The sequence below is a fragment of the Typha latifolia genome, chromosome 5 (assembly GCF_019914945.1).
Source record: "Typha latifolia isolate L0001 chromosome 5, TyphaL0001v2, whole genome shotgun sequence".
Taxonomy (NCBI): Eukaryota; Viridiplantae; Streptophyta; class Magnoliopsida; order Poales; family Typhaceae; genus Typha; species Typha latifolia.
Genome location: NC_133090.1, coordinates 9652802 through 9667185, shown reverse-complemented (window position 1 = coordinate 9667185; position 14384 = coordinate 9652802). Strand labels below are relative to the sequence as shown.

General features: G+C 37.5%; 2 protein-coding genes across 2 annotated transcripts; one reads left to right on the top strand and one right to left on the bottom strand.

Annotated features, from left to right (window-relative positions):
• The first annotated feature begins 1544 nt into the window (after positions 1-1544).
• On the top strand, positions 1545-8049 carry LOC140789619 (ATP synthase subunit beta, mitochondrial-like). Its single transcript, XM_073139388.1, has 9 exons — positions 1545-2180; positions 2643-2718; positions 2838-2926; positions 3045-3162; positions 3238-3341; positions 3440-3598; positions 3688-3912; positions 3979-4290; positions 7692-8049. Exons 1-9 carry the CDS (start codon positions 1701-1703, stop codon positions 7803-7805), a joined length of 1677 nt encoding a protein of 558 aa, XP_072995489.1. The 5' UTR covers positions 1545-1700; the 3' UTR covers positions 7806-8049.
• Positions 8050-8853: 804 nt separating this feature from the next.
• On the bottom strand, positions 8854-12946 carry LOC140789618 (eukaryotic translation initiation factor 5-like). Its single transcript, XM_073139386.1, has 2 exons — positions 12718-12946; positions 8854-10858 (listed from the first exon to the last, which is right to left on the bottom strand). The coding sequence occupies exon 2, from the start codon at positions 10505-10507 to the stop codon at positions 9128-9130; it is 1380 nt and encodes a 459-aa protein (XP_072995487.1). The 5' UTR covers positions 10508-10858; positions 12718-12946; the 3' UTR covers positions 8854-9127.
• Between the last annotated feature and the right edge of the window lie 1438 nt (positions 12947-14384).

Here is a 14384-nt window from a genome sequence, read left to right as displayed (position 1 = left end):
ACTAGCCATTGCATTACTCGACGGTTCGGTTTGCTACGAGTATGGATACCTAAGGGTATACCAGTAATTTTTATATTATAAATTAATTAAATTTGAAGGTTGGTTAGTCTATATGAAGGAAACTAATGGTACTGGCTTTAGTATATAGTAATTGTAAAAAATAGGGTCAATTTAGACAGATGAAAAAAAAGAGTTGAAATAAAAATAAGACAAAATGAGGGGGCGGAATAAAAATACTTTGAGTCGTGCCCATCTTTTCATTTTTATTGACTTGGTGGTGATGGTATTTTGATCATTTTCTACATATAATTAAATTAACTAATATAGATAATTATTTTTAGTTTTAAAAAACCACTTTAAAGTGTTTTTAATAACTAAACCCAAAATGCTGGGCTTAAATGATAAATCATCTATAATAGGATGCAAATGATAACAAAAACAACATGCATAGTGTTTTTGATCAATTTCTCTATATTTTACTCTCGAACTTTGGATGAAAATTATTTTATCTACTAAATGAAAAGTGTTTTTGATCAATTTCTCTATATTTCACTCTGGAACCTTGAATGAAAATTGTTTTGTCTACTAAATGAAAATTATTTTATCTTCTGAAAATGTTATTAATAGAGATAACAAAATAATTTCAATGAATGATTTTTCTTAAATAAATACAAATTTCATGATAATTAAATCTAACTAATTTTGATAATTACATAGTTCTCTCAATAATTTTACATTAATTCTAATAATTAAATCTAACTAATTATGATTGAAACTAAATGTGGATTTAGAAATACTATTTTACGTTGCATTGTTACGATCTGATTGCATGAGTTAAATAAGTCAAATTAATTTAGTTAGTTAATTTTATTTTATGACTTTAAATATTAAATCAAATATATTATTTATATGTGGATTCAATTCGCTAGGACTTTAACTCATAAGTGGACATGGGTTGATTATTATCCTGAAATTGATCAATTTATTAGGTAGAATTCTTCTGAGCTTCATCATAATTCTGCTCTATTCTAATCTTTCTTTACTATTTTATTTTTAAGTTTTCACATGAGATTTATGTGACACCAAAACTACTGAAACCCTTACTCACGAGTATGCCGCTCATAAAAGTATTATAATTTTCTTACTTCCAAATTAGTCTAGATCTGATTCTTAACATTCATAAATTATTTAAAATAGTTTTAAAAGCTATAATTTTTTGAAAAGATCAATAAAAGCTATCCAATAGTACAATAGAAATATCTCTTTTGTATTATGACTATAATAGACTTAGTAATATTAGAGTATTTTTGTAGTAAAAATATTTTGATACAAAATGTTTATCAATAATGCTATTTGTGATGGTCTTTATGTATTGTATAAAATGGATTAAGTCAAATTAAATTTTAACTCAGAATTACAAAATTTAATCATGAGAAGATAATATAACAATTATAAAATGAAATAATATTTAAATTTAAATTTATTTTCCATTTTTTCTCCAAAAAAAACCCCTCCAAATCCCTGGGGAAATAATTGCACTCGACACGCTGTCAAAAGGCTCAAATCACATACACCGTTGACATCCACTCCACTTCTCTTTCTTCAACCCCTCCTCATGCGGAGTTCTCTCACCGGTTGCAGCCCTAGCCGCAACTGAGCACCAAATCCCAGACCCTACATCCCCTCCTCCCGATCCGGCCATGGCCTCCCGCCGGGTCCTCTCCTCCCTCCTCCGCTCCGCCTCCCGCCGCCGCTCTCCCGCCGGCGCCTTCTCCGGCCACCGGACCCCCTCCCCTTCCCCGCTCTCCCGCCCCTCCCCCACCGGATTCCTCCTCTCCCGCGCCCTCGAGTACGCCACCTCGGCCGCAGCGGCCGCCGCCCCGTCCCCGCCGTCGAAATCCACCGCCGCGGGTGGGCCGAGCGGAAAGATCACCGATGAATTCACCGGCGCCGGCGCGATCGGGCAGGTGTGCCAAGTTATCGGGGCCGTTGTAGATGTGCGGTTCGACGAGGGGCTGCCGCCGATCTTGACGGCCTTGGAGGTGCTCGACAACTCGATCCGGTTGGTGTTGGAGGTAGCGCAGCATCTTGGTGAGAACATGGTGAGGACCATCGCCATGGATGGGACGGAGGGGCTCGTCCGCGGGCAGAGGGTTCTGAACACGGGGTCTCCCATCACTGTACGGATGCTTACCTCTCTCGTTTTCGTTTAGATTTTAGTTTTTCTTTTATCTATCTGCGTCTTTGAATGTAGTATATGTGCAGTTGATGATGCATTTAGATCTTAGTATTGATAAACTTATTAGAAGATGAGTGGTTTTCATGTTAAAGGCTAGATCTTTTTGGTTGGAGGCAGCTGTGTATCTCCTATTCCGATCTCCCTCATCACCTTATGTAGATAGATGTGCTTTCTTGTAGTGGGTTTCTAGAATATCTGATTTTTTGACCTATTCTAAGATTGTATTATAGGCCTCTTATGTTCTTCTGTATGTACGGTGCCGCCAACATGATAAATGCTAGAAATGTATGGGATTTTTTGTCCTCCTGTGGTAATTTGTTAGGATATATTGGCACTCTGTTATATGTTAGGATTTTGAGATGTACGCTCATAATTTATGTTGTTTACCTGCATTGTTTGCTAGGTTCCTGTTGGTAGGGCAACCCTTGGACGCATTATGAATGTTATTGGTGAGCCAATTGATGAGAAGGGTGACATAAGTAAGTTTGCTTGATCAGATTCAGATTTACGTTAGTCAATTAAAAGCAGTATTTTGATCTAGTCATCATATTTTATTGTAAAGTTCTATTTTGATGTTTGTGGTCCTTCACATTGTTAGAGACGAGTCACTTCCTTCCCATCCATCGTGAAGCTCCTGCTTTTGTTGAGCAAGCAACAGAACAACAAATTCTTGTTACTGGAATCAAGGTAACCTCATTTCCATTCTGTTGAATTTGTTCTGGTATACTTGATATTCCTTGTGGTATGTTGTCAGATGAGACGGTTGTGGATTTTAGTTTGTAATGAGTTTTACTACTTCCAACAGGTTGTGGATCTTCTTGCGCCTTATCAGAGGGGTGGAAAGATTGGGCTTTTCGGTGGTGCTGGTGTGGGGAAAACTGTCCTTATCATGGAGTTGATCAACAATGTCGCTAAAGCTCATGGTTAGTCTCATTGAGACCTGATCCATAGTTCCATGATTTATTTTTGTCTGTCATTGATTTAATTTCTCATCTCAGGTGGTTTCTCTGTCTTTGCTGGTGTTGGAGAAAGAACTCGTGAGGGCAACGATTTGTACAGGGAAATGATTGAAAGTGGTGTTATTAAGCTTGGAGACAAGCAGGTAGATGATAGTGTTCTGTTCATCGTGCTAATTTTCACAGGTTGAATTGGTTTTCCATTGGTAGCTTCTTTTTCTCACTTGATGAATTTATTGGGCAGAGTGAGAGCAAGTGTGCCCTTGTGTACGGGCAGATGAATGAGCCTCCTGGTGCTCGTGCACGTGTAGGGTTGACTGGCCTGACAGTTGCTGAGCACTTCCGTGATGCTGAAGGCCAAGATGTGCTCCTCTTTATTGACAATATCTTCAGGTTTACACAGGTCGGGGTTTCAATATTTTTTCGCTGAAGGTTTATGGTTGCTATTGAAAGGTTGTTATGTAGTTTTGTTCAAATTTCCATGGATTACAGGCAAATTCTGAAGTGTCTGCCTTGCTTGGACGTATCCCATCTGCTGTGGGTTACCAACCAACCCTTGCTACTGATCTTGGAGGACTGCAAGAGCGTATCACCACAACAAAGAAGGGCTCTATTACATCTGTCCAAGCTATTTATGTGCCTGCTGATGACTTGACAGATCCAGCACCTGCTACTACTTTTGCCCATCTTGATGCTACAACCGTGTTGTCAAGACAGGTTTGTCTACCTAGATATATTTGAAAATACTATTGAAATTTGTAAATTCTGATGGCTTCTTTGTAGATCTCTGAGCTCGGTATCTATCCTGCTGTCGATCCCCTCGACTCTACATCTAGAATGCTTTCCCCCCATGTACTTGGGGAAGAACATTATAACACTGCTCGTGGTGTTCAGAAAGTTCTTCAGAACTACAAGAATCTCCAGGATATTATTGCCATTTTGGGAATGGATGAGCTCAGTGAAGATGATAAATTGACTGTTGCTCGTGCTAGAAAGATCCAGCGGTTTCTTAGCCAGCCATTCCATGTTGCTGAAGTTTTCACGGGTGCACCAGGAAAGTATGTTGAGTTGAAAGAGAGTGTGAACAGCTTCCAGGTTAGTATAGTCACTTCTATGAAACTCTAATTTGTAGTTTTTGTTCTTAAATTGCAAGTTTGCATCTGTTATTAATGGCTATTAGTATATTATAGTTTAGTGATGACTACACTAGTTCTTCTATCTTTTGGCTTTTTTTCTCTGAAATGAATCTATGAGCTGTTTGAGTTCACTTCATTTGACTTGTTTCGCTAAATAGAGGTTCGTAGTAAGTTAATTATAAGAATGTGGGGAACCTTGCCACATGACTCTTGCACTATTGTTGTAACCAAGCATAACCAAGCACATTCTAAAAGACAGGACGATGAAGCTTGATGAGGAGATAGAGTTACTTTATTTTTAGAACTTCTTCTTTCACACATTCTAAAAGACAGGACGATGAAGCTTTGATGAGGAGATAGAGTTACTTTATTTTTAGAACTTCTTATTTCAGTTTGAGGGTTTAACTAGTTTGGTTGCTCATATTATATTTATTCGCTGATCATCTGAAAATTGAACATCAGCCAAAGCTATGTTCAATCTCATACTCGTGCTACTTCAGTGAGGTTCATTATATTGTTAAACAATATTCATGGGAGTATGTTCTTTCTGTATTTAAACTCTACGACTGAAGCAATCTAATGTGTTACTAGATGGAGAATAGTTCCATTCGAGCATAGAGACGTCAGTTGCTGTATTTAGTTTGCTCAGAGTTCTATTCTTTCAATTCTTTTTTGTGCTTTATAGGGTATGTGCTGTTTCACTTAGGATAGCTCACCATATTGTATCACTTGCTCTACCTTTTCGACCAGAATGATAACATATTGGCAGAACAATTTTTGATTCCGATATCCCATTTTTTGTTGTTTAATGAAAGAACATTCTACACATAATCACCACCCTTTTTTTGATGAAGCTTGTGAAACTAAAGGCACAATTGCTGACTGTAGCATGAGAGGTATATATTGCCTACCATTTCTTCCATTTCAGTTCATTAGTACTTTCACCCACTCCAGATCTTCTGTTCAAAGTTCAAACTTTTTTGCTATCTGACCATGTATACTATGCTCTTATTATTGTCCCACCATATATTATGCTCTTATTATTCTTTTCTTTCTCTACTTCATTGCTGCTAGTAAACTATCATTGACGAAATGATAGAATTTTAAGGCTCTATCTATTGTAGAAAGCCTAAGACATCTATTTTAAACTCAAGTTTCATAGTCGTGAAGTCGCACATGATAGTTATACGATTGGTGGCTAGTTTATCCTCTTCGTATCATTATTATTATTATTATTATTTGCAGAAAGCCATTTTCATTGGAAGTATGAGCCTTATATTTGGAAAATTCATGTATTATTAGTCTTTGGGAGTATAATGAATTTCCATGCTTGACCCTTTAGAACATTAGACTTCTACCCTACATACCTCCATATTAAATTTTGGAGGCATCATAATAGCAAGAAAATTTTCTGTTCTCAAATCCTGGTTCCAGCAAAATGTGTTATGTGCATCACTTTTGCAATGCTATTGCACATGGAAGGCTGATATCCCCTAGTCCCTCGTCTTATTTTGTGTTCCCCTTGAATGATGCAACCAGACGCTAAATTCAGATTCACCTCCTTTTAGGGATTTGTTTAGGGCTGTTAGATCATTAAATTTCACTATAATTTCTCAAACTTTATGTAACACAAAATGATATAGTTTTCAGAAATGAAATCAAGTCTCCACTCAGTACGGTTTTGATTTCATTTATTTTAGGAATGGAAGGATCAATCTTTTTCACTTTTTAGATCAAATCAAGATTGATTTATTTAAATGGCAATTCTAAATTATAACATTAGAACTACTGGCAAATTATGAGAAACAAAGTAGAAGGGAAAAAAAATTTGATATGCAGAGGAAGAAGTAGCTAACTAACCAATCAACATACTATCTGTAGCTAACTAACCAATCAACATACTATCTTTCGACAAATGGAACCTCTGGATTACCTGGTGGATAGTGATGACTTTTATGGGTAAACCTCCATAATCATATATGCCTGCTTGGTGTTAATAGGCAGTTCAACTTCTTATCTTAGTTTTACAGGCCAATATAACAGTGGAGAACTTTGATCTCTCCCTTGCCTTCTGTATGATATATAGTTATGACTAGAAACTTATGAAGAGGTTTAGCAGTCTTCTTTCATTGTTATTGTTATCACTATCATCATCATCGTCATCGTGTTCCCTTGAGGAACTTGGAGTTTCTTCCCTTTACTGTGAAATTTGGTTTTTTTAGAGGCTGCGATGAGAATGATGTTAGTCATGCACTCCTCTGATGTCCTGTGCTGATAATAAGGCTTCCTATAGTCGTCTGACTGCTTCTTTCCTTTTGTTCTCCTTGGACTGTAGCTATTTTTTTCCTGTTTGGAATCAATCTGGAAGATTGGTTTAACTGCTATTAAATATTTTATACATGTTATATCTGTAATTGGCCTTTTATTTGATTAATTGTTGTAATTTAAGGTTCTGAATTTTCTCATATCTATAGTGTATTTCAGCAATAAAAGAAGTTTTTATCTTAATATACTGCAAATTGTAATTCCTTATAAAAGTTTTTTTTTGGCCTCTTCCTCAGATCTTTCAGAGTTTTAGTTTTCTTACTTCTTAAGTCTGCTTTTGTTTTACTGGAATTCATAGGCACTTTGGAGAATGGCCCATATTAAGTGGGCCATTAGATGACCCAACCATTTGACAGGTCTTCAATTTGGTGGAGTTCTTGTTATATTAAGTTTTTTGTATTTCTGAAGCCTATATAATGTTTTTTTAGCAATCATCTAAATTTTTATTATAATTGCTTGGTTTTTGTAGCTCATTGAAAAGGCTTTCTTTCTGTATGCCTTACCAACAATCTACTCTCATAGGCTTGTCCTTTTAGTTTCTACTGATTCTTATGGAATCATGGTAAAATTGACCGTATCTCTGGACCAGTAGGTGCCCCAACCATAATGCTGCCCAAATTGCACTCCATAAATAGTGTTATGGGATTATACTAATCAAATTTCTTATAAATGATAAGGTGATTTTATTATCAGAGAGCAATCGATAGTTGTTTAGTCAAACAACTAGAATTGCGAGAATAAATAGTTGATATTTACATTACTAGCTAAAAAGTTTAATTCAGGACAAGCATCTTGTAGTTTAGTTAAAACAGTTCTCTTATCTGCTCTCTTTGCTTACACAACAGGCTTAGCGATGATCAGAACCCTGTAACATTATAACATTATGTGCTTATGTCAACAGATCGGATTTTGATGTTCTTTTTGTAATATTCTTTTTTTCCCGTGTTATTGCTCCCATAGTGTAACTTCTTGTTGCGGTTGCTGTCAAGAGTTTCCTTGTTATTGTTCTTAAACATTTCTCTCTGATAATGCTAGGGCGTTTTGGATGGGAAGTATGATGACCTCTCGGAGCAGTCATTTTACATGGTTGGAGGAATAGAGGAAGTCATTGCCAAGGCCGAGAAGATTGCAAAGGAATCTGCAACGTGATAAAGATCTTTTTCTTTAAACAATAATTTATATCACGCAGGTGATGATACCTGTATCCTGCTAGTTCCATTTTCACGCCGGCTTTTTTTCTATAATGATTTTCATTTTCCTCCGTCAGTTGTCTCCGAACTTTTTTGCTTTTAGCATAAGAGCAAGTGCTTGCTCTGAGGAGTTCTTGTTACCCAATAAATAATTTGGGATTTGTTTAACTTGTTGCATCAAGATGACAAGCACTTCAAAACTACATATTCTGTGTTTTATGTTTGGAGTATTTCTCTAGTCTGATCCATTGTAGAGTTGGAAATTGTTTACTTCCTTAATTCTGCATTGGAAATTCAGAAACTAAATGATGTGGTTGAAACTTAACCCTGGATTCTTAGCATGATTTTGTAACTAATAGTTCGTTGCAAGGTTTTAAATGTTGGGTAATAAGGACGTGCACAATATAGTCAAAACGTGGGCAATCTTAGTCAAAATGAGATGCCCGGTGTGAGTGTTACGCGTCCTAGGTTGGCCATCATGTCCGGTTTCTTACAAGTGGATTGGCGTAGTTATCCAACTTAATTCTTTTGAGATGTAACGAGCCTAGACGCAGCCTCAATATGAAGCCTGAGTTCTAAAATTAGAATTGCCTATGTCATGTATTCCCTGAACCCTCGTCTAAGTTTGCATATGATAAAATTAGAATTGCCCTCCCTAGATCACCCATAATCAGCAAAACCCTTGCTACAAATGATAGAAGACGAATCAGGAGTTTATATAATATAACGAGGATGAGACTGCCTACAGGCTACAGCTAATACTCCCAGATCCTGTACTAGTAAAAGTCCTTGCCACTGCCTAACTTACCAAAGATTCACTCAACACTTACATCTGCAATTTTACAACAGAAATCTACATTTCATGTAAATTATGTAATCTTGAAGGCTGCCGGCTTCTGCCATTCGAGCCCACAAAATTTATCTCTGCATAAAATTGCCAACAGCACTAGCACTAGCACTAGCACTAGCACTAGCAGTAATCGGATGAACAGCATAATACTGGAATATTTCAACTAATATGCAAATATTTATTTAAAGTGTTCAGTATTTCGAGTTCATTCAACAACAGAGGACGCATGCCAAGTCGAAAGGATAAACTCACGTAGCACTTACTACCCACAACCTTAAAATGTAGAACCAACGATAACAAGAACATTCCCAACTAAATAAAACTCACACATACTACTTACTAAAAGCATGCAGACCAGTACGGATATATATATCGACTACTCTCATAGAAACACAGTAATAGTCTAACAGTCCAGGATGATGTCAGATACTTCACTCTTCCTCTGACTCAGACTCAGCGCTCTGCAGCCATTCCACAAAAGGTTTTGCATTCATCAAGACCTGAGTGCTTTTGCCATTTTTGCCACTTGCTGCACCTTCATTGTACCATTGAACTATGTTTTCTTCCTCAAGCACATCTCCATCGTAAAGGGCCTTGAGAACAAGTGCCACCTCCTTCATAGCATCTGCACTGCATTTGCTACAGAAAGATTCAATAGCTTGGAGCAGAAGCTTCTGAGATCCTTCATCTTGCACGGCAGCAGCAAGATAGTTCTTTTTCTTGCCCACCTCCTTCGCGAATCCTTTGCCAGCACCACCAAAGAGTGCCTCAAACAGGGCATTCATCACTTCCTGAGGAGGTTGAGCTACAGAATTCAGAACACTCTGGACTTCCCTCGGCTTGCAACCCTTTTTCAAATTAGCCTTAATCTCCTCAACCAGTTTAACAAAAGTATTAGCTTTAACACCATTTTGTCCAGCACCAGATTTTTCTTGGGACTTTGTGGTCCCATTAGTAGGTACCTCTTTCTTTGCTGCCTCCTTTTTCTTTTCCTGTTCATGCTCACTAGTTGAGAGCATTACCATGTCTGCAGTTGCAGCACTCAGTTGTTCTTGAATTCGCTGTTTTGCAGCCTCCAATGATGTATCCGTCTGCCACTGGATGTCATCATCATCGTCATTATCTGCAACACCATTATCGCCATTCTGACTCCCACCAGGTGAAGTTGAACGATCTTCATCAGAGCCACCACTAGCTTTCTTCTTCACAGCCGCAGCCTTTGCAGAAGTGCCATCCTTTGTAGTGACACCTTTCTTCTTTGCTTCCTTCTTCAACTTCTTCTGCTCCTCATCAGCAGCATCTCCTTCCTTCAATCGCTCCTTCTCTGCCCTTCTTAATGCCTTCTTCTCTTTCCCTCCTTTCTTCTGTTCAGGTGGGTTCTTCAGGATGAATGTTGTCAGCTTGTCCCTCATATCAACGTCAGATAAAAAGCCACAGGCAGCACATTTCAGTGTGATCATTTGTGTCTTGGTGATGATAATCTCGGTCTCAGGGTTGCCACATCCATAACACTGCACATACTTCTTGATGAAATTTTCAAGAAGACCAGCCAGCTTAGCAGTATCATGGGCCCCATTTACCAAGGAAATCCCAGTCTTTTCATCAAATTTGGACTGTGCCCCAAGCTCGCAACCAAAATACTTTGTGGTGTAGGAAGCAGGCCTGGCAAGTGCCTTTGCTATATCCACCATGTTCACAATGTTAGTCTTGATGCCATTCCCCCGTCCTTCTATTTTAGTTATCATCTTGGGCATCTTATACCTATAGAAGGCATCATCGCTGTTTGAAGCACCAATATTTTGCAGCGCCATGAGGTCAAAGTTTTTTTTTTAATCAAGAGATGCTAAGGATATAAGCGCTAGCAATAACCAGAAGCAAAAGTAGTGTTGTTTCCAAGAACACCAGTCTGATATTCTGCGAAGACAAGAGGTCGGTTACAGCAGCAACCAACCCTTTCTCTAAAATGCCAAAGAGGCTTGTGATGCATGCAGCCAAAACTCTCGAAGGAGAGCCCGTGCCTTTTTGTTGATAAAGGAGAGTATTCTCCAAGCAATCCAACTGATCCCAAATAGACAGAGACTTGTCCAGACATAAAAGAAACTTCAAGCTTAACGCCCTTCACCTTGGCAAGGTGCAACAAGAAGACTTGAAATGTGAACTTCCTGAATCAGAACACAGATAATATGTGATTAAAGAGGAGAAAACTACTAAATTATTGGCTATAAGCGGAATAACTGATTTTTCACACAAACTATTATAACAAGATACATTACTGTAAGAAAAGCATATTGATCATCTTGATGTATCCTGTAAATAGCATGACCTCATGAATAAGTCATTCCTCACTCTGACAGGGAACATTAATATTAGCTAAAGAAAGCTCCTAGCTCTCTTCATGACTTCATGAAGCAAGGGATGATACATTAGCTAACACCTTGACTGTTTGGTAAACAACATTCACTTTACCAAACACAAGCATTCTTCCTATTAGGTTACTGCTCAGAAGCAACTCGCCATGCCACTGACCAGGCGACTGGAGCAGAGCAAGGGAAAAAAGAAAAGAAAAAAGAGATCACAACATATTACCTCATTATATATATATATATATATTTATTTATATATATATTAGACTATTAGAGCATCAAACACTAAACCACCAAAAAAAGTAGATCTAGATGATGACCACCATTTCAGGAATAACAACAAAAGAAGGCAAATGAAATAAAAAAGCAAAACTAAGCTCATGGAAGCAGCACGAAAAAAAAAAAGTACTGTTATATTTTTTCACTACTCATAACTAATTTCTCCTCAGCAAGCAATTCATCAATTGTCACACTAATATTGTTTCACACGAAGACATGTTCCTACTGTATATGAACTTGTAAAATGAAAACATTTCATATTGGCTAAAGTAAATTACAATACTGAATTCAAATAATATTTTCTAAGTCATTACTTATATCTTCAAAGCATTCTGTGATGCCTTGATTCTGTAATTGTCATTTCAAAAGTTATTAACATTCCAGAATGTCTTGGTCAATCATTCCCTAACCATAGTGAATCAGACTCGACTGTTGAACTCCTCCTCAGGTTATTCCTCCTTTTGTTTAGCAGCATATGAAATATTAACAACAATTTCACTTATTATTCTCAATCCAAGGGCCTATTACATAGTAGCAAGGTTCTCAACCCCTAACCATTTCCAATTGTTGTTTTCATCATAGGAGAAAGGCTCCGTCCAGGCATTATCCAGGTTGTACCCAATGTTGAATTTTTAAGTACAATTTATAATATCTGTAAATAATTATATTCAATCATCATGCCTAAGTGAATTGCCAGCAGAAATAAATGCCAGATAAAGTTGATCTTTCACACCAAATCTAACAATGGCTAAACCTCTTAAAAGTATATGGTACATAGAATATAAAGAAGTAGCAATAGACCAACACTTCATATTAATTGTCATCAGCTTCCTCAGAGACCTACCTGAATGGAGAATAATACGCAGATAGAACTAATTCATGCTCATGTTTATATCCAATTACAAAAAAACTTTGGAACACAAACAGTGACAAGAAAAATCTATCGTAAAACAAGAATAGAGCTCAAACAAATGATAGCAGATTCCAGCATGTATTCTCATCATTGAAATCCAACAAAATCAACGAGTAGTTAAATTTATCAATGCCTTTAAACTCTAATGACTAGGAAAGTTAAGCCCTCATGTTCATCCAAAGCCAAACTACACTTCAAACTTCAATTACACAGAAGAAATAATAAACAAAGAATCATCGACCTCCGATCTAACCACCAGAAAAAAAAAATTGCACAAAGACAACCCTGACGACACTGAATCAAACAAAATAAAAAAAAAGAAAAAAGAAAACGAATCACCACAGATCCGATCCGATCCGATGATACGCAAATAAAAACTCCATGCAACAACACCAACATTTATGGGATAACCGATCAAAAGAACTCCAAACCGATTAGGGAGAGAGATCGAGATGAGAAATTTCACCTTTGATGGGATCGCGGAGGAGAACTTCTTAGCCGCAAACTGCAAAACGCTCTTCCGTTCTCTGGAAATTTGTGGGGAATTGGTAGCGAGATCGGAGTATTTATACGAGTGGAAAAGGAGAAAGGGGAAGGAAGCCCTTCGTTTCAAGGATTACGATTTAGGGCACCAGCGGTTGACGCATTTACCCTTCATTTTTTTCAGGTAAATTACAGGTTTGCCCTCTCTGTAGGTTTCCAAGGCGGTGCTGGTGGATTGGCATCCGCCCATAGACACCACTTCCTAATGTAGTCGTCGGATTGGTGGTTGGGTTGGGCCCCACTTTGTTAGGGCTTACGTGGGCCCAATGATGTTTGTTGGGCTGGACCATCCTTGAAGCCCGCTTGAGTCCGAGCTGGTCATGGGTGACATCTAAGCTGAAGTTATCCTAGCTATAATGTATAAAGATGTTCTTCTATTCATAGTGAAGTTTGCATCACAACTGTGGTTCGAGAGACGAGAATGCTAAAGATTTATGATTTATAGTCCTAGATTTATCAAGTGTAATAAGAATTGCCTTTCTGGATTGCTGTTATGCCAGAGATTATTCGAAGAATCTATTAATTTCCTCTCTTCAGACTACTAAAATCTACAAGTATTCTTACGAAACCCGAACACTCCATCCAGATAATAATCCTAAGAATAATTCCTTGAGTGGTCTCTTAGTTGACCACCCCAACACTGCATGCTATGTAGATCCCAGGTTCGTACGTCAATAATATAATGTTCTTTTTCTAGGGAATTTGATCCATTCTGGATCATTATTGTTGAATTACCAACCAAGATGTCAATGTGGCCAAATGTTATACTTATTTTCCCTATTGGCTTGGTACTAGATCTGAAGTTAGGATCTACAGAAGGTTGGATGTCTTGAAAGAAACAGTTCATTTTACCTATGTAGGCACTAAGATCTTCTATAATTGTATCAAGGTGGATATCCATAGAGACTTGTAAACCAAATTGTTTGCAAATTGGTGGGTTGGAAACATGAATAACCTATCCATTGCTGGCTGGCTATTTTACCTTTGAACTCCTAAGGACTTACCTTACTTTTTCTTTTTCTTTTTCTTTTTCTTTTTCCATCCTTCATTTAATTCCCAATTTCTAGCTGGATTCCTAACTCTGTTTTGGACCAGACCACTAAGCTGTCAAGGAGTTCTATATCAGAGAATGAGGACCTCTAGAAAGAGGCTTAACCTGTTAATTAGAATTTTCATCTTCAATCATTGGTTATGACAGGTAAAGTTGTTTTAAAAGTGCTGAACTCTTTTTAATTAGAATGAGGATTGGCTATGACAGGTAAAGTGATTCTAAAAGTGCTTAACTCTTTATATACATATATAAATACCACGGTTTTAATTAAGGGGTATGTGGTACTATAGTACCCACGGCATCAAAATACAGGAGTCATACCAAAATACAGGAGATAAGCCCCTTGTCAGGTACATCCATAACCTGCATGTCTACCCGTGTTAGCAAATCAATATGCTGCTTGATTTGCTTTTTGGTTAGTATGCTCAACACTATGTATTGGGATATAAGAAAGAAACACTTTGATCAGCAATAGAAGCTTCTAGGGAGTCGGCACTAATCTTTTGGTTGATTTAGAAAGCAATTGGTTGATCAGCAAT

Coding starts and splice junctions, on each gene's coding strand:
- LOC140789618 (XM_073139386.1), bottom strand. CDS start 10,507: ATGGCGCTGCAAAATATTGGTGCTTCAAACAGCGATGATGCCTTCTAT.
- LOC140789619 (XM_073139388.1), top strand. CDS start 1,701: ATGGCCTCCCGCCGGGTCCTCTCCTCCCTCCTCCGCTCCGCCTCCCGC. Junction 2,927..3,044: donor TTCTTGTTACTGGAATCAAG/GTAACCTCATTT, acceptor TACTTCCAACAG/GTTGTGGATCTTCTTGCGCC. Junction 3,599..3,687: donor ATATCTTCAGGTTTACACAG/GTCGGGGTTTCA, acceptor CATGGATTACAG/GCAAATTCTGAAGTGTCTGC.